The following is a 27405-nucleotide window of genomic DNA, read 5'->3' as shown; positions in this document are numbered from 1 at the left end:
AGCTCCAGGGAAAGCAAAAGTTATTATCATGATTTGGGCCTGTCTGGCCACAGGAGCAACAGAAGCCCAGTGTGACCAGGATTATATTGTCGGAGCAGTTTACCTGGCCGTGCTTTGCACCACAGTCTACACCCCAAGAGGCACTGGCCTACAATAGTAGGATTGAAAGTATGGAGAAGTCAGAGGGAGCCAGAACATGTAAAGTCCTTCCTTGTAGGTAGAGGTATTTTTTTGTCTCTTATTCTCGCTACCAAGTCCTTAGTAGAGTGCTTAGCACTCAGATGCTCGGAGAGATACCACTGGCTGATTGGATTCCCAAGTTTTTAGGGTCTAAAAGAAGGTGGGTCAAATTGCTGATTTCCTACTCTAACCCACCCGGCACACTTCACTCCTCTAACGTCAGTTTACCATACTGCGATCTCATCTGTTTCACCGCTGACCCCTCGTCCACGTCCTGCCTCTGGTTTGGAACTCCCTTCCCCTTCATATCAGGCAGACCACCACTCTCCCTACCTTCAAAGTCCTATCCAAATTCCATCTCGTCCAGATCTTCCCCAACTAAATCCTCATTTCCCCATCTCCCTCTCCCTTCTGCCTTACTCTGGCAATTGGATTGGTACTCTTTATTCACCCCACTCTCAGCCCCACAGCACTTACGTACATATCTGTATTTTACCTTAACGCCTGTCTCTGCTTCTATATTGTAAGATCTCTATGGATAGGGAAAATGTCTTCCACCTGTTATATTGTTCTCTCCCAAGCACTTAGTACGATATTCTGCACACAGTAAGTGCTCAATAGATATGATTGATTCCTGTTTGGAGTGGATGCTGAGTCTGCCATACATGTGTCTTTAGAAACTCTCTCTTTCTGGAGGGTGGGAAAGAGGTGAAACTGCCTAAATGAGTCTTCAATTTACTTTGTTTTCATAACTTGATCATTTAGCATCTTGTAATTTCCCAGCCCCATAGTGAATTTTGGTGAAACCAAAAGCTGTTCTGTGGTTGTCTGGTGCAGTTTGTCTTTCAGCTTCACCACAATTGAGTTTTGAGCAAAAAAAATATAGGTCAAGATGGCAGTTGGGGTGGTTTAGCCTAATGATAATAACCAGTGGTATTTACTGACCGCTTACTGTGTGCAGAGCACTGTACTAAGTGATTGGGAGACTATGATAGAGTTGGTAGACATGGTCCCAGCCCTTAGAAAACCTACAACCTAGTAGGGAAGACAGACATTAAAATAAATTACAGCTGGGGGAAGTAGTAGAGTGTAAGGATATGTACATAAGCACTAAGGAACTGGGGAGTATCACAATGCGTAGAGGATTTAGAGCCAAGTGAAGAGGTGACATAAAAAGGTGGGTGGAATAGGGTAGGGGAGATGTGATGAGTTAGAGACGGTTCCTTGGAAGAGAGAGAAATTAGGTAGGGCTTTGAAGATGGGGAGAGTGGTGGTCTGTCGAATGAGAAGGGGGAGGGAGTTCCAGGCATGAGGGAGGATATAAGCAAGGGGTCGACAGCAAGAGAGGCGAGATCAAGACACGGTAAATAGATTGGGGTTAGAGTAGCAAAGTGTGCTGGCTGGAATGTTGTGGAAGCAGAGGGAGATTAGGAAGGAGAAGTTGAGCCGATTAAGTGCTTTAAAGTTGATGGTGAGGAGTTTCATTTGATTCCTAGAAGGATGGGCAACCACTGGAGGCTTTTGAGGAGAGATGAAATGTGCATCTTTTTTTTTTTTTGGAAGAATCACCTGGGCAGCAGGGGGAATTTGGACTAGAGGCGGGGAGGTGAGCAAAAAGGCTGATGCAGTAGTTGACGGGTTAAGACAAGTGTTTTGACTAGCGGTTTGGAAGGGATGCAGTCTATTGTGAAGGCTGAACTGGCTGTATTTGGTGACAGACTGAATATGTGGATTGGCTGAGAGATGAGCCAAGGATGATGCCAAGTTGGCGAGCTTGTGAGACAGGAAGGGTGATGGTGTTTACAGTGACGGGAAAGTCGAGGGGAAGAGAGGGCTTCGGTGGGGAAGATGGGAATTTCTGTTTTGGACATATTAAATTAGAGGTGTTGGTGGGACATCCAAGTAGTGATTCCTGAAAGCAGGAGGAAGTACAAAATTGTAGAGGAGCATAGTTGGGACCGGAGCGGTAGATTAGGGATTCAGTCTGTAGAGGTAAATGTGCTATTTGCTCAGTGTTTAATATATGCGAGGCACTGTAGTGAACACTGAAGTTGATACACGATAATCAGGTCGGATACAATTCCTGTCCACATGGGGCTCAGATTCTAAGGCAGAGGCAAAACAGGCTTTTCAAGCACTCAATCGGTGGTATTTATTGCACATTTACTGAATGTAGAACACTGAAATTAGTGGTTGGAGAGTACAGTAGAGTTGGTAGGCACCATCCTTGCCTTCCAGGAGCTTAAGGTCTAGTTCTAGTATTTAACCCCCATTTTACAACTGAATAAACTGAAGCCCAGAGAAATTGTGACTTGCCCCAGATCACGCAGCATCCAAATGGTGGAGCCGGGATTTGCTTGTATAGAGAGTAAGGCTTCTGTTTTTTTGTGTTTTTTTTTTTTGTTAGGGTGGATTTGCCTTTTTAAAATCTTAATTTGATGCATGTGTCTTCGTATTTTCACTTGATTTTATAGTAAGTATTCTGTTGCTCTGTCGACATGATGTTGAGGGTCCAAAAATGCCACTGGGCTGTTTTTAATGAAATTGCATAGAGGATATTAAGGAGTGGTTGTCAACTTTGGCACCCTATCAGGAAATGATTTTTTTTTTCCTGCCTTCTAATGTGAGTACTCTTACCAGGCAGGAGGAGATTCGGATTTTTTTTTTTTTTAATAGTCATCGTTACTAACACTGCCAGTTTCTCTTGTACTTCCTTGTTTATGTAATTGCTCCAACGGAAGAGGAGTTAGGGAAAGTCTGCAACAAAATGGTAGGGCCCAGATCTCTGCAGTGCTTCGCTAAGTCCTTGAAGCTAGTCTTTCTGGTAATCAGTTTTTTCTGCCCTATGAATTCCATTCTTTTAAGAAAATGGTATTTGTTAAGCACTTATATTTGCCAGGCACTTTACTAAGTGCTGGGCTAGATAAAAGCAAATCAAGTTAGACACAATCCATGGCCCATGTGGGGCTCACAATCATAATCTCCATTTTACAGATGGGGTAACTGAGGCACAGAGAAGCTAAGTTCATTCATTCAGTCGTATTTATTGAGCGCTTACTGTGTGCAGAGCATTGTACTAAGCGCTTGGAAAGTACAATTCGGCAACATATAGTGACAGTCCCTACCCAATAATGGGCTCACAGTCTGGAAGTGACTTGCCCAGGGTCACACAGCAGACAAGTGGTGGAGCTGGGATTTAGAATCTAGGTCCTTCCGACCCCCAGGCCTGTGCTCTGTTCACTAGCCAACACTGCTTCAACATAATAACAATTTTAAAACTATTTTTAAAAAAGGTAATGTCTTGTCACTTTAGAATCCTTAAATGAAAGGATTTAATTGGTATTGCTTCTGGTATCCTTTTTATTCAAGTTGCTGAATTTAATTAATCAGTGGTATTTACTGGGCACTTACTGTGCACAGGGCACTGTACTCAGCACTTGGGAGAGTACAATATGACTGAATCGGTTGACAAGTTCCCTGCCCAGGAGGAATTTACGGTGTAGCAGGGGAGACAGACTTGAAAATAAATCATGGATACGTACCAAAGTGCTGTGGGACTGAGAATAGTGCGAATATCAAGTTCCTAAAAGGTACAGGTTCAAGTATATAAGTGGCGCAGAAGGAAAAGGGAGTAGGGGAAATGAGGACTTAGTTGGTGAAGTCCTATTGGGTGAGCATGGCCTAGTGGATTCAACGCGGGCTTTAGGGGTCAGAAGGACCTAGATTCTACCCCAGCTTTTCCACGTAATGCTGTGTGACTTTGGACAAGTCAATTCACATCTCCATGCCCCAGTTCCCTCATCTGTAAAATGGGGATTAAGACTGTGAGCCCCATGTGGGACGATACTGTGTCCAACTTAATTAGCTTATATTTATCCCAGTTGCTTAGTACAGGATGTGGCACATAGTAAAAGCTTAACAGATAACCCCTTTTTTAAAAAAAATGTTTGAGGGTGGGGAGAGAGGTGATTCGTTGGATATGGATGGGGATGTACCCGAGTGCCGAGGGGCTGAGAGTGGAGTGAATATCAAGTGCTTAAAGGGTACAGATCCGAGTGCCAGGGGTGATGCAGAAGGGATAATTTTTTGATTTTATTATAGATTGTTGAGTGGTGTTTTTTGAGAGGAAGCTCCTAAAATTGGTGTTTAGGGAAAGGATACGCACATCTTCACAAACTGTAAAAGATGATGATGATGATGATGAGCTAAATCGGGAGCATCATTTTAGGATACAGCCGTAGAAGGTGACGTTGAAAAATTAATTCTTTCGCTAGAAATGATGGGATGGAAGGAGTCTGAAAGCACACAAGCAAAACATATATTATCTGTACTAACTAGTACGAGGAAAACCTTCATTTTTCAGTGATTCAATTTTGAAGCTGCAGGATCTGTTGAGACCGTAGTGTTTGGCTGTTAAGGTTGGCCAACATTGTAACCTACAAATTAAGATTTAATAAGCAAATTGATCAAGTATTTGCTCATTTTTTTGCTGAGTTCTGTACTGCCGATACTTGGAACGCTATAAAGAAATGAATCAAAATGTAATCATTGCCCTCCAGCAGCTTACAATTTTAGGGGATTGCAAAGCCCCAGATTATTGCAACAAAATTTACTTAATGAACCTCAGGACCACAGGAGTAAGACTCGTTGCTGCCAGGCTTGCCGTGGCTGCCTGAAGAACCCTCTCCCAGTGACCCTGTGTGTCCCCAGAGGTTTTCTGGAAACGTTCTATTGAATTTAGCCCATTGTTCTAAAGGTAGTGAAATTAGGTTTCAACAGTGTAATGGTGTGGCTGATTTTGAAGTGTGCAGTGTGAGACCTTCAGCTTTGCCTTGGCCTAATGGTGGAGGCTCTCTGACCACCCTCGGGTGGGTGGGCAGGACCTTTGTGGTGGCTAGGGGTGGGGTGTGGGGCGGAACCGAAGCATAGTCGTTCTCTCACCATCAAGTTGAGGGGTTAAGTGGAGGTTATGTAACGTTAGGGAAGGTGCAAAAGACAATCAGGTCATTTTTATGAAATCTCATTGAGGAGATTGAAGAAGAGTTGTGTGGCATATGGCATTTCGCGTTCTGGGGATGAGCGGCCCAGTTTTACTTCTAGTGTGTTGCCATTTGGGAATGTAGTCAGTGTTCAGCTTCCTATCCATTGAGCTGCCAGAGTTACCAGGAGCAATCATCTTGTCTCACTCATTTAAAATAAGTTGCCTAGCCAAGATCTGGCCATTCCTTCTCTGGGGCAGAGGGACTGAGGCAAGACCTGATTGTAAATCCCTCTCTCGCGTGATGTATTTGGCTGTGTGATGCTTGTTGGTAATCCTTGTTGCAGTTGTGACATGCCACTGACTTCAGGTTGCTCTTGAGGCTTAGCCGGTTTGGGCACTTAGCATTCAGGTTAGGTTTGAATTTTTTTTTTTAATGGTATTTGTTAGGGGCTTACTGTGTGCCAGCCACTGTACTCAGTTCTGGGGGAGATACAAAACAATCTGCTTGGACACAGTCCATGTCTCACTGTCTTACTCCCCATTTCACAGATGAGGGAATTGAGGCACAGAAAAGTGAAGCAACTTGCCCAAGGTCACACAGCAGGCAGGTGGTGGAGCCGGGATTAGAACCTAGGCCCTTCTGACTCCCAGACTCTATCCACTAGGCCATGCCACTTCTTTTGAATGAAAGTGTTTTGGAGCTGGATTAAGCCAAGTCTAAAGGCCTACCACCTCCACACAGAGGGGACAGAACCCTAGCAACCTTTTTTAGGTTAACGGCAAGGTTTGTCCCCTCCCTAGAGTGATGCACCCTTTGGTGGAAAGGTCTTCATAGCCTTTCACCAGTGTCAGTGAATTCTTTTGCTTAAATTAGCCTTGAAGAATCAGGAATAAATAGTGGAAGAATGGTAAATAAATATGGCCCTGGGAATGCACTCAATAAATTTGATTGAATGAATGAACAGTGGGTAAGGGCTGCTAGGGGGTTGCATCCCCACCCTTTGCTCTGGAGACTGGGTATGTGGGGGCCTCTGCTTCTGTTTCTTGGCACGGAGGTTAAGGGGTGCCCTGGTGCCTTGGCCCAAGCATGAATTTAACTGTTTCTTGCCTTTCCCCTTCTATTCCGCTGTTCCTTCCATACCTTTAGATTTATTCCCTGTGAAAGCTTTAGATCCCCTTTTTGTTCCTTTCCCCTACATTTGTCTACTCTCTTCTTCCTCTCAAATGATCTTTACGTCTTTGTCCTTTATTCTGTTTTGTTTCTTGGAACAGAATGTAATAAGCCTCTAACATGAGTTCAGTGTTGTTGCTCTAGAGAAGAAAGTATTACCAACTTAATGAAATTCTGCCTCTCCACTTCCCAGTGTTATCTCCTTTGCCAGAATTACAACTATTAATTCCTAATGTTTATGTCAATTTTTCCTGCCGTTCGTCCCCATGGACAAGCTCCGTGGTTCAATCGTTGACCCTTTTTTGTCATTTTAGAGGTGAATACTCTTCTTTTTAGCATGGTAAAGAACCTGAACACCATTCTGTTGTCTGAAGATTCCCTAAAGGGAAATTAAAAAAAAAAAGTGGAAGAGTAGAAAATATTTCTGTGATCTTTCACTACTCTTAAATCTCTACTTCAGTAGGAAAGACACAATTGAGAAACTAATTTTTATTGTGTAGTTTTCATATTGTGAACAGGCGGAGCCAATTCATTACCCAGAGTGGTGCCCTGCACTTTGCTCATCAATCAATCGATCGTATTTATTGAGTGCTTATCATGTGCAGAACACTGTACTAAGCACTTGGGAGAGCACACTACAACAGAATTAGCAGACTCGTTTCCTGCCTACAACGAGCTTAGAGACTAGAGGTGAATTTGAGGATGGGAGAGGGGTTCTTCTCTGTGGTTTTTGGATATTTTTAATTGTTCTCAGTGCCTTCCCCTTCCCCCTACCTCCCCCTCCCTGCCTTGGGATAAAAGTTCTTGGGATTTCCCTTGTGGGAGCTAACATGAGACAAAAAAAACAGAACGTATCACATTCTCTCCTTTTCTTGTTTCTCCTCTCCTCCCCCAGCCAGTTTAGGGAAACTGAGTGTAGTCTTTGCTTCTCCATGGATGATGCTCCACCACTTAGTACGGTGCCTAGCACATAGTAAGCACTTAACAAAAACTGTTTTAAAAAACATGCTGGGTGGCAGACAACCCTTGAAAGCAATAAAAATGATGGTGACCCGGGCAGTTATTTTTGATCAGAGAACTCTCAACTCCTAGAGCACAAGGAATGTGTTCTTGCAGAACCCTAGTAGGGAAATTGGTGCTGTAGTATTCATCTGTTCCAGAACAAACCACATGTACACTGGCAGGTTTTTTGATGTCACGGCACCCCACCCTAGACAGACTCATTGTGTCAGAAGAACAGTTCTCTGATTCCCTAATCGAGTTCTAGCCAAAGTCCATACTATCTTTTATGAGCCCCATGAAGACGTGTAATTTCACAAGAGCCTCTCTTTAAGCGTTTATAGGGAATTGGGGATTGGGAGGAGGTATATGCAAGTGGTGGGAAATGTGTGGAAAGTTCACTTCTCATTCATCGAGCGAGGAGAGAAAATAAGGGTTTAGTCAAGGAGGGCTACTTTCTGTTGTATCCATTGGACTTTTATTTTCTCACTCCCTCTCCTTCCTCTCAGTCCTTCTCTTCCTCTCTTCCTCCTTTCTGGTGGGAAATGTGTGGAAAGTCCACTTCCCATTCATTGAGCGAAGAAGGGAAACAAGGGTTAGTCTGGGAAGGCTACTTTCCGTTGTACCCATTGGACCTTTCTTTTTTCACCCCCTCTCCTTCCTCTCTCTGTTCTTCCCTTCCTCTCTTCCTCCTTTCTTTGCTTTCCTCTCCTCCTGTCATTCATTCACTCAGTCATATTTATTGATCGCTTACTGTGTGCAGAGCACTGTACTAAGGGCTCTCAGCTGACAGCAGGTATTGGGTGTTTAGTCAGCCTCCCTTGCCTCCGTGGCTCTTCCTTTTCAGACTTTAGCTTGCTTAATCTTGCTGCCAGTCCTGTACTCCCAGCAATGGCTCTTCCAGGCTCTTCCATTATATTTAGGTAATGTTTTCTTGTGTACTTCTATTGCTTATTTCCCACCTAATTCCAAGGAGAAGGGTTATGCTTTTTGAATCCCTTTAGAATATTACCCTGTTCTTGGTAGGTTTGTTTGAATTACATTATTCATTAAACTTTTCCCAGAATTCCCATAAACTTCTTAATATTTTGAATTCCCTACAGGTTGTTGAAATGTTTCAGGCCTTGAGTCATCCAGAAAGCACACTGTGTTTTGGTTGTAGTTTGAAAGAACAATATCACTGAGGCCCCAGATTTTCCATGGTTAATGCTGTAGTTGTGCAGTTCATGAAATTTCATGTATATTTAAAGAGAGAGAGAGAGAGAGCCAGTGTACTACCCTGCAAGTTTTACATTTATCCTTTTTTCTTTCCCTAAAATTATTAATGTTTCTGATTTCTTAATACCTTTCATTTAATGTTTGAATTATGCACAGCGATAATTTATTTCTAGGTATTATGCAACACAATTATTTTAATTGAAAGCTTACTATGTGCAGAGCACTTAACTAAGAGCTTGAGTACGGTAGAATTAGACAGTAGACATGATCCCTATGCTGATGGCTGTCCTGAATTTCCAGGTAGTTGGCAGGACAGTTTCCAATTATAGGCATCTGTATCTGGCATCTATTTAGGGTTAATCAATCAGTTGTATTTATTGAGCACTTACTATGCTCAGAACAAATACCTTTTAAACTTGTTTCACTTAGTTTTGTCCCTTTCTTCAAAGAGTTATACCATCTGGGCAGGTGTCTATACTGACAACATTAGCAAAGGCATCTTTGACAGTCCATTACCCACCTTTTGTTCGATGGCCTTGGGGCAGTTGGGGAATAGTGTTGCTTTTCTTATCAACGTAAATTTTTCTGGTATTGTAGGACCTCTTTGCAGTGCGCCAAGGTTCCATTTAAATTCTTTAGAATAGCCAAGAAGAGTATGTGCTTCCTTTCCAATAAATTGTACTTTCACTATTAATTGATCGTTGGCTGGAAATCGTGGCTTTTTTATGTATGGGGTGTTAAGACTATTGCTAGGTAGTAAATTCAGATATGAAAATTTCTTTAATTTATTAAACCTGATCCTATTGCCGAGGTCATTAAATTAACCTAGTAATCTGAAACCACCTCCTCTTTCTTTCCCTAGAAGGATAAATCCCTGTATGTAGGAGTTGTTTCCATTCATCATGGCTTGCATTTCTGTCAATCAGTTAATAGTATTTGAGTTCTTATTGTGTGCAGAGCATTGTGCAGGAGAACCCAATTAAAAACGCGATCCCTGTCCTCAGTAGACTTACATTCTAGCTGTAATTCATCACATGAATCCCATGCCATGAAACCATCCTATGTTAGAAAAGTAATTGCAATATAAACAGTGGGTCCCAGAAGCTGGAAATTCCTGCTTCTTTCACCTGGACTCGGTAACTCAGGCATCATTGTCATTTCTGTTTCATTGTGTTGATTAGCAGCCAGGTGGTTGCTGCATGACCTTGGACAAGTCACTTCACTTCTCTGCCTCAATTTCTTCAACTGCACAATAGGGGATTCAGTACCTGTTCTCCCTCTTAAACTGTGAGCCCCATGTGGGACAGGGACTGTGTCTGACCTGACTAACTTGTATCTTCCCCAGTGTGTAGAACAGTGCTTGACACATAGTCAGTGCATAACAAAAACCATAGCAGTAATAATAATAGAGAAGCAGCATGACTTAGTGGAAGGAGCCCGGGCTTGGGAGTCAGAGGTTGTGGGTTCTAATCCCGGCTCCAATACTTGTCTCCTGTGTGACTTTGGGCAAGTCACTTAACTTCTCTGTGCTTCAGTTACCTCATCTGTAAAATGGGGATTAAGGCTGTGAGCCCCACGTGGGACAACCTGATTACCTTGTATCTACCCCAGCGCTTAGAACAGTGACTGGCACATAGTAAGCACTTAACAAATACCATTAATTAAGTAATAATAATATAGCTGAGCACTAAGTGTTGTAGGAATGAATCACTCTTTGCAAGTCCTCTTGACTTTTTTAGAGACAAGGTGTTATGGAAATACAAGATAGTATTTTTCCTCTGTCTTTTGGTATGGAAGATCCTAAGTAATCCATTTCAAAGAGGAATGCAGAAAAAAAGCCTTGGGAGTGACCTAATTAATAATAAAAGTGCAGTTTGACTTGAGAAACTAGCAGAATCTGCTCCACTGTTGGGTAGGGACTGTCTCTATATGTTGCCAACTTGTACTTCCCAAGCGCTTAGTACAGTGCTCTGCACACAGTAAGCTCTCAATAAATACGATTGATTGATTGATTGATTGAAATGCCATAAAAACAAGAGGGAGAGAGGATTCTCGTAAGAGAAATTGAGGGAAGCAGCATGGCTTAGTGGGAAGAGCACACGCTTGGGAGTCAGAAGTCGGGGGTTCTAATCCCGGCTCTGCCACTTGTCAGCTGTGTGACTCTGGGCAAGTTACTTCACTTCTCTGGGCCTCAGCTACCTCATCTGTAAAATGGGGATTAAGATTGTGAGCCCTGCATGAGACAACCTTATTACCTTATATCTCCCCCAGTGCTTAGAACAGTACTTGGCACTTCATAAGCGCTTAACAAATACCATCATTATTATTATCAGTATTATTATAGAACTAGAACCCCCCCAAATTAAAAAAAAATTCCCTAATTTTTCAGTTTTGAAGTGCAGTGCATTGGTTCCACTTAGTGCAATTCTCCACCACCACTGCAAAATCAAGGGTTTGTCCTGCTGGTGGTAAATTGTATACCTTGACCCCCATCTGCTCCTAACCCCAAACCAAAACCCTGTGATCCACTGGCCGCCCCACTCTGGTTTCTTGCTTAGAAAGTGATAGCCACAAGAGACAGCTACACCGTTTGACAACGGTGTTGGTGTCAAAGGAAGTAGGTCCACTCAGGGTGCCTAGGAATGGCAAGAGGCCAGAAGAGGGGGCCTATCATATTTTCAAGGACAGATCATCATATTCTCTGAACAGCATATACATGGCATCATCAGCACAAAGTCTTTGAATGCAGAGGCCGGTTTTTAGTATGCTGTCCAATTCTAGTCTTCAGCCTTGGCTTCCATCTTCTCCTCATGGTGCAGGGGTTCCCACGGATGAGGTGATGGGCAGCCACCGTAGGAATCTTAGCCCAAATTAATTAATTCATTCATTCAGTGGTTTTGATTGAGCACTTAATGTGTACAGAGCACTGTACTAAGCGCTTGGGAGAGTACAGTACAACAATAAACAGACACATTCCATGTTGGAAGCAGTAGCACTGCCCCATGACTGTACTCCTGGCATCTCTGCAGTTGTTTCCAGCCTCTTTAGGGATTTGTGCTGCTGCTGCCTGCATATCCTTTGGTATGGGCCCACTTAGCTCAGGGAAACAACTTCAAGGCTGGTGTACTTGGGAAGGTGATGATATCCTGTACCTATTGGAGGCTGAGAGTTGGAAGCAGATCCAAGAAGAGAGAGTTGATAGCTCTTCCCGGCCCTCTTGTGGGACTGGTTGAACATCAGAAGGACCTAGGTTGTAATCCCGGCTCTGCCACTTGTCTGCTGTGTGACCTAGGGCAAGACACTGGGAAACATTCTGGAGTGTGCTATAGTGAGTAGCTAAAATAGTTATAGAGTTCAGAGCAAGGAGGTGTCAGTCAGGATGGGAAAGTTTAGACCTGCCATTGGTCCAATTCAATTTTAACTTCTGAAGCATTGGGATTTCTCAGTTGAAGATGGGGGAAGGGCTGGATATAGAATTGTCTTCCATCCCATGGTAGGGCCAGTATAGTCTTGCTTTGGTTCCCTTAGGAGACAGATGCTAAAAAAAAAAAGTTTAAGAAAGGTTCCTTTTGTTCCATTTGGCATCAGGCCCAATAGATGAGAAACAGTGCTCTAGAGAATTAGGGTATTATATAGCACTTACGTGTTCCAAGAACAGTTAACAATTCCTATAAACCATAATTCATGAAGGATTAAGTAACCATAAATTAGATAGCTTGCATATACTACTATGACTTTCTTCATGAGGTTTCTCGAGACAAGAACCAGAAAAAGAGTGGCTGTTTTGTAGCTAGAGATTTCACTCTTTCCCTAAGTAGAAAACATTGAATGGTATTATTTGACCTGCTTTCGTAGCCCAGATTTTTGCATCTAGAAACTCAGTGAGTGCATATCTACTGTAGCTGTAATCGTTTGGTAGTATTCCTGTCATACAAGCATGCGTCTCTGCTTTTAATGATTTATCAGCCATTCATCGAAAGGGTGTGTCTTGAGTGCCGCGTTTCTAGGCCTCCTAGCTGCATCAGAGCCTAGAATCGGCCATTTTACAGAGCAACCCCAACGGGCTGGAAGTTGAACCACACTATTTGGGGCAAAAAGAGTCTCCCCAGGCCCCTAGGGGTCCCTTAGTCCAAGAAGGGGACCCTGCTACTTCGTAAGAATAAGGGCAGCACAAGGAGGATCCAAACCCTCTGGTGTTGGAATTCCTTCCTTATGTTTTCCAAGGCCTGTTGAGAGTTGACAGTTCTCAGAGCAAGGCCTGGGTTAGGAGCACCTCCCTCTCCCCCTGCAAATTTCCACCCCTCACATTTCCAGAACTGTCCTCTGGGACTCATGTGGAAGTTGTTTTACTGCTGAACAGTGACTGTAAGTGATGTTCAGAAGATCTCTTCCTAACCGCTTCTTGACGAACGAGGAAATGTCAAGAAAAAAAGTCTGCATAGGTTGGCATTGCATGAGAATTGGAAGAAGCAAATTTCCTGCAAGAGGGTATTATTGATTCCCTCTCAAGTCCTCTGAAGTCCCTGAGTGTGTGGAGAAAGGCTTCCCCAATTAATTCACAACACCCCAGTTGTGTCAACCCGATGCCTACTCTTAGCATTTATTTAATTTCTTTCCTCAGCATTCCTGTGCATCTTTTTATTTTGATTTATGTGCTTATTTTTACCTTGCTATTCATTCAATATCTGATTCTGATGAATTTGTATAGCACCCCCCAAAATCCTTATTCTGCTCTCTGCTTTGACAGTTCATCCTTTTTGTCCATCTCCTGTGTTAAATTGTAACTTCCATGAGGTCAGACTGTGTACTCTTGGCTTAGTATTTGGTATGACCTCAATAAATGCCTCTGATTGATTGACGGGCGTTGCAGAGAGAATTGGTTGATATTCTGGAGTGTCCCTTCCCCCAGCTTCCTTTGACCCGTGTCCGAGCAAGCATGGCTAAAAGGCTGGGCTCTGAGTATCTGTCTCCCCCTTCTTGTCTGTCTCCCCCTTCTAGATTGTGAGCCCGCTGTTGTGTAGGGATCGTCTCTATATGTTGCCAACTTGTACTTCCCAAGTGCTTAGTACAGTGCTCTGCACACAGTAAGCGCTCAGTAAATACGATTGAATGAATGAATGGCTCATGTGATTTTACGTAGCGTTGTAATGGTATCTGAGGGGCCATTGGCAAAAATGTTCTTTTTTGGCCTCCTAAGGTAAGAATGATATCTAAATGTTTGGATTTGAACAATACTACGAAGTGTTCTGACCAATGGCCACTCAGCCAGGCATTCTGTTTCTGACAGTGGCACCAAAGGATAATCAGAGGGGCAGAGTGTTTGTTGATTTCCTTGGCATCCGTCCTCATGGTTGGGGATAGACCTTCCAAGATCCTAACTTTTTCCCTCTAATAGCCCATAATGGATCTATTGTCCATGAATTATTAAAAACCCTTCTTGAACCTATTGATGTCTTTTGCCTGCACAACTTCCTGTGGTAATGAATTCCATGTGCTTACCACATATCATTTAAAGTACTTCCTTTAGTTAGTCCCACTAAACCTCCCACTTTCAAGATTCAATGGATGCCTCCTAGTTCGTCCCACTAAACCTCCCTCTTTCAAGATTCAGTAGATGCCTCCTAGTTCTTGTTCAGGATTGTGGGATTAAGTGAACAACAATTCTGTGTTCACTTTGTCCACAACCATCACGACTTGAATCTTGAATCACATCTCCCAGTTTTCATGTTTGTCAGACTGAAGGGAGTCTCCTCAGTCTTTCCTTAAATAGAAACTATTCCATCCCCTCAGCATTTTAGGTGCTCTTCTCTGCATCTTTTCTAGCTTTGCGTTGTTCTTCAGCTGTGGAGGCCTGACCTGAATAAAGTATTCCAGGATTGGGCATACTATGATTTTTGTATAACTAATCTCATGGTCTTTTCGAATGATGAAGGATCAAGAGCAGGAGCGGGCAAGGGAGTTCTGGTAGGGCTGTTGGCTAGATTTATCCATCTTGGAAGCTTAGGACAAGAGAGGCAAATGTGCTGGGAAGAGACCCAGACAAAGAGTTTGCAGCACAAGCCTTCCTGCTGTGCCATCCCCGTTTCTCTCTGATCCTGCACTCTCCCTAGCCATGGACAGAACTGATGTTGATTTGTTAATTAAGCACCATTTCCAAGTTGGGCGGCATCACCCAATTCATTCCAGTTACCTGGTTGGTCTGTCACATCCCGACAACCACCTCCACGTATAGTACTCTCGATTATTTGGCCGCAGATAGTTCCTGTTGCAGATTAATTGGGTCCTTCCCCCTGCTAGGCTCCCACATGCTGCTAGAGCAGCTGAAACTCCCGAGCCAGAGGTTTCTAGCCCTTGTTGGGGGGAGTTGTGACCCTCAGCGGGGTTTGGGTTGGAGCGTCAGGTCCCTAAATTGGAAAATGGTGGAACTGAAGCAGGGCAAGATGAAGGAAGGGTGGGAAGAGAGTTGATTTCCCTGTAGTCATTGGCCATAACTTTGGATCCTGGGCCATGTCAACATTAAGTGCGTGATCTATTTTGGGATTTTCTGTAGTGTGGTTGTTGGAACTGGTGGTACCCCTTTATAGAGTGGCTCATAGGGACTCAACAATTACTGTTAAGGTTCTAATCTAGCTTTGCTTTGCTAATAGTACTTCAGCCATATCTGTTAATGATTCTAATCTAACGAAAGATGGTAAAGTTCTTTCTGTTTGTGTTATGTGGTTAGTTCACAGCATATTCTTGGTGTTTTAGGCAACCATTAAACATTGTCTCAGTGCTTTTAGGGAATGGTTATCAAGAACTCAGATTCCTTCCTTGAGTTTTGTGGTGTGATCCCTCAAACAAGGAGTTTCTGTATGCAAGGGGTGCTGCTTTGGAGTTGAGGGAGGTACCACTCCTCCACAAACTGCTCCGCCTCCCCCTTAGCCATGGCTCCCAATCCTAGAGCAGTGCCGTCTTCTGGCAGGACTCTCTGACCTGCTGGGTTGAGGTGACAGTCAAAAGGGATGACCTGTAACTGGGAGCTGCCAGGAACTGCTATAGTGATTCTTTTTTTTTTAAATTATTATTACATTTTTTTGGGCTGGGGGCAGTATTTAAGCACTTAGTATGTGCCAGGCACCGTACTAAGTGCTGGGATAGATACAAGCTAATCCAGTTAGACCCAATCCATGTCCCGTGTGGGGCTCACAGTCTCAATCCCATTTTACAGATGAGGAAACTGAGACCCAAAGAAGTGAAGTGACTTGCCCAAGTTCACACCCAAGGTGTCACAGCACAAAAATGGCAGAGTCGGGATTTGAACCAAGGTCCTTTCGACTCCTAGGCCCGTGCTCTATCCACTGGCCAACACTACTTGTCTTGAAACCTAACAGGACTATTCATTACTGGGCCATCTTCTGGCTCAGAGCCACTGTTGTCGGCTCAGGATGGCAGCCGAACTGGAGCCGGAACCACTGCCTTTGCTTGCATGGTTGCAGTGGCCTGTGGCTCCATGCTAGGAAGTGGCATGTCATGTACAACTTAGGGGCTTTAAACAACTGCCATTTTTGTAACTTCCTTTGGTTCTTCTTTAATTTTGGGATGTCTGTCCAAATAGCTGGGGAAGGGAAACAAATGGCTTCCTCCCCCTTGGTACCAGTCCCATAGTATAATGGTCCTTCTTGTCCCCTTGGAATCTACACCCATGGACTGGACATTACTTTGAACCCTTTGCTGTGCTTGTCAGCTCTGCTGATCAGCAATTAACTCTTATTTATTGAGCGCTTCCAGTGTGCAGAACACTGTACCGCTCACTCTCTACTGGTTCCTTCCCCTCTGCCTTCAAACATGCCCATGTCTCTCCCATCCTAAAAAAACCCTCTCTTTGGTTTTTTGTTTGGTTTTGTTCTCTGTCTCCCCCTTCTAGACTGTGAGCCCTCTGTTGGGTAGGGACTGTCTCTATGTGTTGCCGACTTGTACTTCCCAAGCGCTTAGTATAGTGCTCTGCACACAGTAAGCGCTCAATAAATACGATTGGTTGATTGAGTGATTGTACTAAGTGCTTGGGTGAGTACTGTATAACAGAGTTGGTAGACACGTTCCCTGCCCCCAAGGAGCTTTCAGTCCAGAGGGGGAGACAGACATTAATATAAATAAATATTTGTGTGTGTGTGTGTGTGTGTGTGTAAGTGCTGGAGGGCTGAGGGACGGGTGAATAACGGGTGAAAATGGAACCCTTGTAAATGCATATTGCAAGGTTCCAGGGTGATCTAAAGCCCAGAGGCTCTCACGGACTTTCTGTTTAGGTTGCTTGGTCTCTTCATTTTCTTTTCCTTCTCTTCAACTAATGCCCTAGTCCCTAGTCATCAGACAGAAAGACTTGCCGGAGTATAAAATGTGCCCAGGTTTTGAAATGAAAAATCTAGGAAAAAGTACTCAATCGAATTCCTTTTCAAGTCTTTTCTCTTCATACCTTACGGCATGCAAGGGGGCTTATGCAAAGCGGGGTCACATAGGCAGATTGGAAACTCGTTCCCGATGACCCTGTTCTGGAGGCGAAATTCTCTGGCCTTGGCATCAAGACCATGGATGAACCTTTCATGTCTGTTTCCATTGTTTGATGAAAAAAGCTCTCTTTGGGTCCTAGAAAATTTCCTCAGGTGCCTGTTCTTTGTGAAAAGTCCTGCTGGAGCTCTGCCCATATGGATTTGACTGATGGCATCTGGAATCACCCCCCCCCCCCCCCCGATCCACCATTCATTCATTCATTCACCAGAAGAGTAGGACCCATACTTTTGTGACCCTGAGTTTCTGCAGCTCCTCTGGGGGATGCTTGTTCCCTTCCTCTTCCTTCCGATTCTCCTTGTCTCCACTTGAAAATGCCCCATCTCCCCCCCCACCCAGGATTAGCAGAAAGAGAATGCATGAGCAGGAAGAGCTGGGCCTATAACACCAGCTGGCTGTGGTGAATAACTAATGGATGTGTTGTAGGAGCCAATAATTTTGTTTTTATGGTGTCTGATAAGCCTGTACTATGTGCCAGGCACTATACTAAGCATTGGGGTAGATTCGAGCTAATCAGGTTGGACACAGTTTATGTCCTACATGGGGGTCTCGGTCTTCATTCCCATTTTACAGGTGAGGTATCTGAGGCACAGAGCAGTGAAGTGACTTGCCCAAGGTCTCACAGGAGACAAGTGGCTCTCCTGGGATTAGAACCCTGGTCCTTTTGACTCCCCAGCCCTGGGGACATGGCTGCTTCTCCGGCCACCTGCTAATGGCAAGCTACTCAGTTGCCTAGTCCTTGTTCCTGCCCTGCATGGTAGTATTCACCCCAGGGAGTGTGCTCATTTCCATGCCTGAATAAAACTCTCCCTAAAGTGCTGCTTAATGGCAGGAATGTGGAAGCTGTCAATTTGCTTAGAGGACACAGTGCTGGAAAAGAACAGTACATGACAGGAATTTGAATTATTCTCTGGGAATACTTTGTCCTAAATTGAAATGGCCTAGTTGGTTATATATGCAAATTTTATCCATGTACTTAAATTTTTTTCTATTAGATAAAAAATACAGATAAGGCAGATAAGATGACATTTTAGGTGTTTGATATGTTTTTGGCCATATCCTTATGTGTTACAGTTCCTTTTCCTTTTTTTTTCCCCTTAGAGATGTGAATTGTGTCCCCATAAGGATGGTGCTCTAAAGAGAACAGATAATGGGGGTAAGTTCTTTCCTTTTGATAGATTTCATTGAAAAGCAGAAAAAGTGATTTAAAACTGATCAAGTATTTTCTCTTTTAGCCAGTCAGCAGCTGCACCTCATGTATTTTACTATTACTGAAGTAGATTTGTTTCAGGTCTCATTAGTATAGTTTTGGTGCTTGGAGACTTAATCAGCACCAAAACTATACTAAGTTAAGTCTCCAAAGCCATTAATTAATTAATAATCCTCAGTAAAATGGCTTGGATTTATTGCAGAACATTTGTGAAGGTAAGGGGTAAGCCATTAATTATTTTACGAATGTGTACTTGATGTCTGTTACCTCAATATTGCATTCAAGAAGATTATGTTTGAGTAATTTTGTTGATTTTTTTTTTGTATCCCCCTTATGAGTAAAGTTAGAATATTTTTGGTGCCCGATGAATGTTGTTTTCAGCTCTCAGAGATCTTTGTTTTGTGAGTGACAGGAAATGCCAAACTGTCCCTGAAGTTACTTTTACGCATCTCTGAGAATCCCTAACCATCTTATTCCTCCATTGAGGTCCTATGTTTTGATCAACACTGTTATAACAGTGTAGGCCTAAACATCTCTAGAGTTTAGCAGTTTGCTTAATTACCTAAGGGACTGGAGTTTAGGAATATGAGTCATTACATCTCATTAGAATGAGGAGGTTGTCTCTCCTCATTCCTTGTCTGTTGTTTAGGAGTGAGAGGCGGAGTGTTCCACATGGCACACAATGTGGAACTACTGGCTCTGTGGTCTGGAATGTTCTGTCTCTTGCCGATACCGATGAGGATGTGTAATCTGGGTGTGTCCGAGAAAACCTGTTTTTCCTCACTGTTCAGCCAGAGAAGATAGTGGAATGCTTTTCTAGCCCTTTGCCTAACCAGGGTGAGCAAAAGAGGGCTATTTAGAGGCATGTCTTGCAGACAGAGGCCTCTAGAACAACAGAATCCCCCACTCACAGGAATTTGGAGTTGGGTGAAGGAAGTAGGAGATGTGCCTCATTTTATTTTTCAAGTAGAAACCTGAACTTTTCAAGTTGGAGCCATGTACATATCTTGTCTGGATTCCTTGAGGCCAGTAGCAGAGGTTGAGAGGACTGACTGGAGGAAGGCCACAGATTGAGGGGTTGTGGACCAAACCGGAAGGAAACAGCGTGGTCTAAGTGGAAAGAACATGGGCCTAGGAATCAGAGGACCTGGGTTCTAATCCCAGCTCCATCACTTATCTGCCGTTTGACCATGGGCGAGTCACTTCACTTCTCTGGGCTTCATTTATATATCATCTGTAAAAAGGTGATGGATATGGACTGCATCCAACCTGATTAGCTTGTATCTACCCCAGTGTGTATAACAGTGTCTGGCGCATAGTAGGTACTTAACAAGTAGCATAAATAAAGAAACAAATAATAAAATATCTGAGGCATCCTCAGCAGCAGCCAGTGCACAAGTGCTTGCTCTGTACTTCTTGCTAAAATCAGTGGAATTGAGTATCCTCAGTTCTGCCAGAATGTAAATTTCCACTGCACAGTTTAGCTAGAATGCTATGGCAGAACCGGGGAATGTTCTTCCAACAATGCAAGTCTTTCTGGTTACAGTTCTACATGATATAGTAGGACGCTGTTTTGTGCATGGCATCAGGTTCAGAACTGCTACATGAGGTTTTGCCAGAATGCAAAACCGTTATGAGGGCATTAGGTATATTTTTAAAAGTAGGTGGATATTTCATGCCACAGGATCTGAGATTCACTTTACATATACTGGAAACGAGTGTTGTCTGTGGAATTCGAGAAGTTGAGGGGAGGGGGTGGATTTTGTCTCTTCTGGCACATATTTGCAGAAAGGATCCACCCCAAATACCCCATGCCAGTATATTGGGCCACCAAAGAGAGACTCATGTAGCTCATGGACAGATGGCGATAAAATATTTTGGCCTTTCAGTTGGAATGTTCCCATATATAGTCATCAAAACTTGGCAGTCGTCATTTTCTCTTGAACAACTCTCCTACAGTATGGTTCCCCATCAGTTAGTTGTAGGAGCTGCCTGAAATGTGCAAAACTGTATTTTTCAGTTTGGAAGTGACAATGAGCTCACACCTGCAACACCAAATGGCAGATACTTTGGGCTTGTTAGTTACGGGCCACCAGTCCACGGCACAAGGGTGCCTGCTGCTGTTGAGATGATGGCGTTATTCTGGGCTGTGACTATCAGAGTGCCCCCATTCTCCCTACCAGCCACCTCCTAATGTGAATTCTTGGGTACAGAGGGGCTGAGCGAGAGGGCAAAGCAACCAATCCAAGTGTATGTCCTGCAGGCACCTGGACCGTTCTAGACTCTAAGCTTGTTGTGGGCAGGGGACGTGCATTCTAACTCTCCCAGTCTCTTAGTACAGTGCCCTGCAAACAGTAAACGCTTAATAAATACCTTTGATCACCCAAATGGCCAATGAGAAGCAGCGTGGCCTAGTAGATAAAACTCAGGCCTGGGAGCCAGAGGACCCGGGTTCTAACCCTGGCTCCCTTTTTTTTTTATGGTATTTGTTAAGCACTTACTATGTGTCAAGCACTGATCTGAGCACAGGGGTAGATACAAGTTAATCAGACCGTGTACAGTCCCTGTCCCACATGGGGCTTGCAGTCTAAACAGGAGGATGTTGAATCCCCATTTTACAGCTGAGGCTTAAAGAAGTGAAGTGACTTGCTCAAGGTCCCACAGCACTCCAGGGAAGGTTCACTTCTTTATTTTCCTGGACAAAGTATGCGAGTGACTCCCGGCAACCCTCTCACTCATGCAGCCTCATAGCTGGCAGTGTCATCTTTGAGCCAAAGCACAACCGTTCTACGAGACCAAAACAATTCTAAACTTCCTCATCCGCACGGCTCCAATTATAAATCCTTTCAATAGCGCACACATTATGAAGGGGCTGGTAATTTGGCAAGCAGCACGTGGGGGGCTAGTTGTGGGGCTGAAGCAAACCCTTAACCTGACCACAAAATTTAGCCATATGAAGGTGTTGCTGGCACAGGTTGCAGTGCGTTGGTTTACATTCTCAGGTTTGGCTGGCTTAGTCAGCACATTGATGCCCCATGGGGAATGAGTTATTACCACTCTTCAGTTGTATTTGCACTCTGGAAATTTTTGTTTGTACAGCTCACTGGGTTAAAAATCAGTTAGTCATGTTTTTAGTTAGAAATTCGAATTCTTGCATTGCCAACGTTTTAAACTGGCATTCGCCACTGTTGATAAACTTAGAGAAGAGACTAATCAACGAACCAGTTTGGGGGATTGAAGTGATTCGGAAGCTTTAGAAACTAGGTTGCCTTGTTTTTAGTATGTCTGAATTAGAATAAATTATAATTATGAAGTGAGATGGCAGACTGATTTAAGAGGATTGGGTTTTTTTAGTCATTTGTATTTTAAAAATAAATCTATGCCTTATGCTGTCACCATTTAAACTATCATAGGATGCATATTTAGTAGATTTAATTACTTGCTTTTGCTCTTATCATTTGTATCTATGTCCTAACACTTTATTCTGATGTACATTTGACATTTGATTAATAGTATATATTGTGGTGTGCAGGGCACCGTGCAAAGCCCTTAGAAGACACTTTTCCTGACTTCAAACTTGCAATCCCCTGTGTGGGGGAGACCAAAAAAAAAATCATTTGCAGATGGGAGGAGGGAGAGATTGGAAAGAAGGTTATGTGGTAAAGCAAGTAATTAAATAGTAGAATTATGTACAAAAATATTGTGGTTGGTTGTGAATACAGAAGTGCTGAGGAGGTAGTTGGGAGTCTGTGACATGGGGAAAAGTCAAATTAATCCAAGAAACCTTCCTGAATAGGTGGGATTTCTGTAGGGCTTCTTGAAGATGGGAAGAGCTGTGGTCTGGCAGATTGGAAATGGGGGCAGTTCCTGACAGGAGGAAGGGCATGAGGTGGCCACCGAGAAGGATAAGCTGACCTTGGAAGGAGCCAAGAGGCCGAGCTGGAAGAAGCGAAAGGAGAAGTAAGAGGGAGAGAGCTGATGGAGCTTCTAAAGGCCAAGGGTTAGGGGATTTTGCTGGATGTGGATTGGAATGGGTAATCATTGAAGGTTGGAGGGGAGCATAGAGATTTGTGGAGTGTTGTTTTAGATCTGTGGACAGGAGGGGGGAGAAGCTGGAGGCAGGGAGGCCAGTGAGGAGACTGTAATCTGTCTGTGATATGATGAGAACCTGGATTGGTGAGGTGGTTGTTTGGCGGGAGAGGGAAAAGTCGTGAAGAAAAAACAGGCAGGATTTAGTGACAGACTGATTGTGAGAATTTAAGGAAATGAAGGAGTCAAGGATTATACTATTTAACCTCTAGATTGTAAGACCTGCATGGACAGGATGTTTTTCCTTCTATTGGTTGGATCCAAGGGTCTACAAGTGTTCTTCTCACAGTCTTGTCTTATGCTGTTTAGTCGTCTCCGACCCAGAGCGACTCCATGGACACATCTCTCCCAGAATGCCCCACTCTCCATTTCCAATTGTTCTAGTAGTGTATCCATAGAGTTTTCTTGGTAAAAATATGGAAGTGGTTTACCACTGCCTTCTTCCACTCAGTAAACTTGAGTCTCTACCCTCGACTCTCTCCCATGCCGCTGCTGCCCAGCACAGGTGAGTTTTGACTTGTAGCATACTGTCTTCCACTCGCTAGCCACTGCCCAAGCTAGGAACGGAATGGGCATGCTTCTGCTTGACTCTTCCTCCCGTAGCCGAGACTGGTAGAGTCCTGAAACTCTCCAGGTGCGATCCTGAGAGGGCCTTCCTGGAGTTGGTATTAAGTAAATGCTGTTGGTGGTAAGAATATGAGAATTAGTACACTGATTATGATCGATAAAATGACAATATTTTGCCATAAGTTTCTAGTTACTCGATACACTCCTTAGAGTTTATTAGAGATAGCCATTCTTGTCCTATTAGCTTGGGCACAGATAATTACATTCAAGTTTTGCATAGGCAAAATAATCAGAATTCACAGTTGTCGTATTTTTGGTACAGTCCATCAGTCAGTCAGTGTTACTTATTGAGTGCTTACTATTCAGTTAAATTCCGTCGTATTTATTGAGCTCTCACTGTGTGCAGAACTCTGTAATAAGCGGTTGGGAGAGTACAATACAACAATAAATAGGCACATTCATTGCCCACAATGAGCTTACAGTCTAGGATGGGAGACAGACATCAATAGAAATAAATGTTACAGGTGTGTACGTAAGTGCTTTGTGGCTGGGAGGCAGGAAGAACAAAGGGAGCAAGTCAGGGCGATGCAGAAGGGAGTGGGAAATGAGGAAAGGTGGGGCTTAGTGCAGAGCACTGTACTAAGCACTTGGGAGAGTACAGTGCAACAGAGTAGGTAGACAGTCCCTGCCCACAACAAGCTTGCAGCCTTGGACAGGGAGACAGACATTAATGTGAATAAATAATTCATAATATTCAGTTTATAGATATGTACTTAAGAATGCTTGTGATCAGCTTTCACATTGATAAGCAGGATGGTTGAAAAGCCGAATTGGTGCGACTTGACAGCAAACTAATCAAAAAATTAGTTTTGATCCTGCTCATTTTGTTGGCAGATTCCAAATGGGAATGGAAAATGTGTTTCATTTTGGTAGTTCTGCCATCTCGGAGCTTGGACAGAAGCCAAACAACTCTGTTAATGCCATTAAACTCTCTGTTGCCGTCAGCATCATTGATCATGTTTTTTTCACCTACATACGATCATTAATGGGAGTCATTTTGAGATGACTGTTCCTGTCTCTTCATCCACTCAAAGAATTATGTATAGTTCCACCAGGGTCTGTTAGCTCACAAGGTACTTGTGTAAAACAGAAATGTTATAGCAATAAGTAAGGCTGAAATAGTTATTGGTTGAATGGGTTTTTCCATTATTAAAAAGAGAAGATTAAAATTCAGGAAAAAGGACTGCTTAGTTGAAGAAAAACATTTTGTTTGAGTTCTCTAAAATTTATACAAGATGTTAATAAAAACTGCTAAATTCTTTTGCTCCTGACTCTATTCATAGGACTTCTGCTGAAACCATAATAATATTAATAGTAGTAGTATTTGTAAGATGCTTATTATGTGCTTACCAGTGCCATATTAAGTGCTAGGGTATATACAATATAATCAGGTCTCATATGGGGCTCACAGTCTTAAGTAGGAGGAAGAGCAGGTATTGAATCCCCATTTTGCAGATGAGGGAACTGAGGCACAGAGAAGTTAAGTGATTTACTGACGCCCACATAGCAGGCAAGTGTCAGAGCAGGAGTAGAACCCAGATCCTCTGACTCCCAGGCGTGTGCACTTTCCACTAGACCATGCTGCTTCTCACCTTAACTGTAGTAGTGAAAGCTTCTCTGTCTGAGATGTGATAATTTGCCATTGGATTTTGTGTTTTCCTTCATCTCTGAATACAGAATATTGAAAACATTGTAAAAAAGTTTCCCAGTTGCTTACTTCTCATGTCAGATATAAATAAGTAGGAATAAAGGTAGCAGAGAGGAATCAAAACTGTGGTTTCTTGTCTTTTGAGTGCTTAGTACAGTGCTCTGCATACAGTCGGTGCTTAAATACTATTGACTGAATTTTGAGAACACACTGCATCTTTAGTTGGCAAATTTATTTATGCTCATGATCTATAGTGTTTCTTTACGTATAAAAATTATCCTCCGCCAAATTATGTAAATGGAAAAAAAACCAAGAGCTAAAAAATTTGAATCCTTGGTAATTTTCATCTTTTCCCGTGATCTGTTACTGGACTGCCATCTTACCCTTAAAGTAGTATTGCATAATTTTTAAATGCTTCAGCAATTTATTATTTGAAAATTGAATACTTCCTTTGTGGTTAATTTGGGTAAACAAACATAAAGTTGCTGAGATTTATTTCAGTGTACTGTATTAAACAAGAAGTCGTTACTTTGAAATCGGATCCATGGATGATGAGCCGGAATGCTGTGTAACTACATTCTTCATGTCGGTTTTTCATCAAGATTTCCCACATGTAATTTCTTGGTAGAAAGCCAATTAAGAGTGTTGCGCTTTGTGTGTGTCATAGTTTTTCAGGGGTTAGCGTGAGAATCTCTTAAGTCTGTAGGAATGTCAGATGCCATTGTTTTGAGCCAGCAGCTGTCTGATGGGATTTTGGGCAGAGCAATGTACAATTTTCAGGAACATATTGAGGAGCTAAGATTCTGTCTATGCACGCCCTTCCATGTGTTGGACAAGGAAAACGTGAATCGTGATCAAATGCCCGTATATTAGTTAGTGCTTTGGATTAAGAGTAGTTTTGCAATTCAAAACAAAGTACTTCTCAAGCATTAATTACATATTAATAGTATATGCACTACGACGACCAACAGAACAGCCGTTCTTCCGTTTAAAAGTGGGCTAACACCTGGATGCTTTTAAATCTTTATCAACTTTGGGGATTAAAAAATTCCTTCAGGATATTTCTATTCCTGCTAGATTGTTAAATTTTTGAGGGCAGGGGCCTTGTATATTAAGTTCATTGTTCCTTCTCCCCGCCACCCCGTTCTTCCATTGTTTAGCACAGATTTTAGGCAAATTGTATAGATTTTTCCCCAAAGTCATTTGAGTGGCCTAACAATTGGTTTGTATTTGCTGAGATTTTCTGACACTTCAGTCTTTTCCCTATGTTACCGGGGTTGCCTCTGACCACATCCTTTGTAGCTTCCCATCCATGCATGTCTTTCTCATGTCTTCCCTTCTCTTTTTCCTTTCATCTGGTCTTGGGGTCCATTTCTTTATTCAAGACTTCTCCAGGGTAATGCACACAGTGCCTTATATCACATTCTGTGCAATTGTTAACAGTGCTTACCAATCACTAATACAGCCTCACCCCCCAGGTTGTATGTTCCTTGTTGCCATATCCATGTGTTCTGCCCATATGGATATAGTGTAATGCATTATACTGGTGTACCCCACCATACAGCTGCATTGTGTTTCTCAAAAATGGGGATATCGTGTGAGTGGCAATATCGTGTAGTTCATTTTACTGTAGACTCACACGTTATAAATCAGGAACTGTTTCAGAACCATTGGAAAAACTGTAGGAAATTCCTTTGTGTTATTTACTGTAAGAGAAAGCCGCATGACATAGTGGAAAGTGCTTTGGCCTGGGAGTCAGAGGACCTGGGTTCTAATCCCGGATCTGCCAGTTGCCTGCTGTGGGGACATTGGGCAAGTTAATAAATTATTATTTAGTCTTTGTTAGTACTTCAGAGTATTACACTCCCAACATTACCTGAATATTCTAGGATGATCAGGAGTCTTTTCAGGAGGCTGCAGAAGGAGAAGCTTGTTTTGTTGCCTGGTAGTGGTTTTTCAACTTTAATAATAATATCTTAAATAGATATTCGTCAGCGTGTTTGTCCAGCTTGGGTTGAACCAATAGTCATCTTGTTCTCATAAAAGACATCACAGTGATTCAACTCTTTCTGTCAGGGTCTTCAACCATTTGCCTTCTGTAAAATTGCCCCCACAAGTCTTAGCTGTTGGTGCGGAGACCATAAGAGTTGCATCTGTTTAGGAATTTCGCAGTGACGCCTTGGTTTGTTGAAGCTGGATCCCCAGGTTGCAGGCATCATGGAATGGCTGTAATCCATCAATGAACCAAACAGTGGTATTTATTGAATGCTAACTGTGTAGAGCACTGTTCTGAGCGCTCGGGAGAATACAACATAACAGAGTTGGTAGACAAGTTCCCTGTCCACAGTGAGCTTACAGTCAGTCAGTGAGGGGGAGACAGACATTAATAAAAATGAAAAAGCTATGGATATGTACCTGAGTGAATTAGGGTATGCCAATAATGATTTTGAGAGGAACTAAAAGGAGTGCTGTTAGAAAAAAGTTGAGCTTTTCAGACAGTCATTCAGATTGGTGACTCTCTGTCTTTCCAGTTGCTAGCCCCAACTCTACCCTCTTCTCTCCCAGCCTTTTTTCTTTTAAATGGTATGTTAAGTGCTTACTATGTGCAAGGCACTGTATTAAGTGCTGGGGTAGATACAACCTTTTACTACCTGCCAGGTACTGTATTAAGCAATGGGATAGATACAAGTTCATCAGGTTGGACACAGTCCTTGTCCCACGTGGGGCTCACAGTTTTC

The 27405-nt window shown here is 43.0% G+C and overlaps 1 protein-coding gene and 1 non-coding gene across 6 annotated transcripts in view; one reads left to right on the top strand and one right to left on the bottom strand.

Moving 5' to 3' along the window:
* MLLT10 (MLLT10 histone lysine methyltransferase DOT1L cofactor) overlaps positions 1 to 27405 on the top strand; it is a 157691-nt gene that overhangs the window by 8263 nt on the left and 122023 nt on the right. For all 5 annotated transcript variants that reach the window (XR_005453712.1, XM_038755955.1, XM_038755957.1 and 2 more), the window contains exon 4: positions 18195 to 18249. Coding sequence is in view for 4 of the 5 variants with exons in the window: in XM_038755955.1 (XP_038611883.1) it covers positions 18195 to 18249 (55 nt within the window). In the remaining variant the exon portion in view is untranslated. The remainder of the gene's footprint in view (positions 1 to 18194; positions 18250 to 27405) is intronic.
* On the bottom strand, positions 22908 to 23044 carry LOC119936424. The gene has a single exon (XR_005453753.1). It is a non-coding gene; the product is annotated as a small nucleolar RNA SNORA7 (small nucleolar RNA).

This window comes from Tachyglossus aculeatus, chromosome 13, assembly GCF_015852505.1.
Source record: "Tachyglossus aculeatus isolate mTacAcu1 chromosome 13, mTacAcu1.pri, whole genome shotgun sequence".
NCBI classification, from domain to species: Eukaryota; Metazoa; Chordata; class Mammalia; order Monotremata; family Tachyglossidae; genus Tachyglossus; species Tachyglossus aculeatus.
This window is presented reverse-complemented; position numbering and strand designations above follow the sequence as displayed.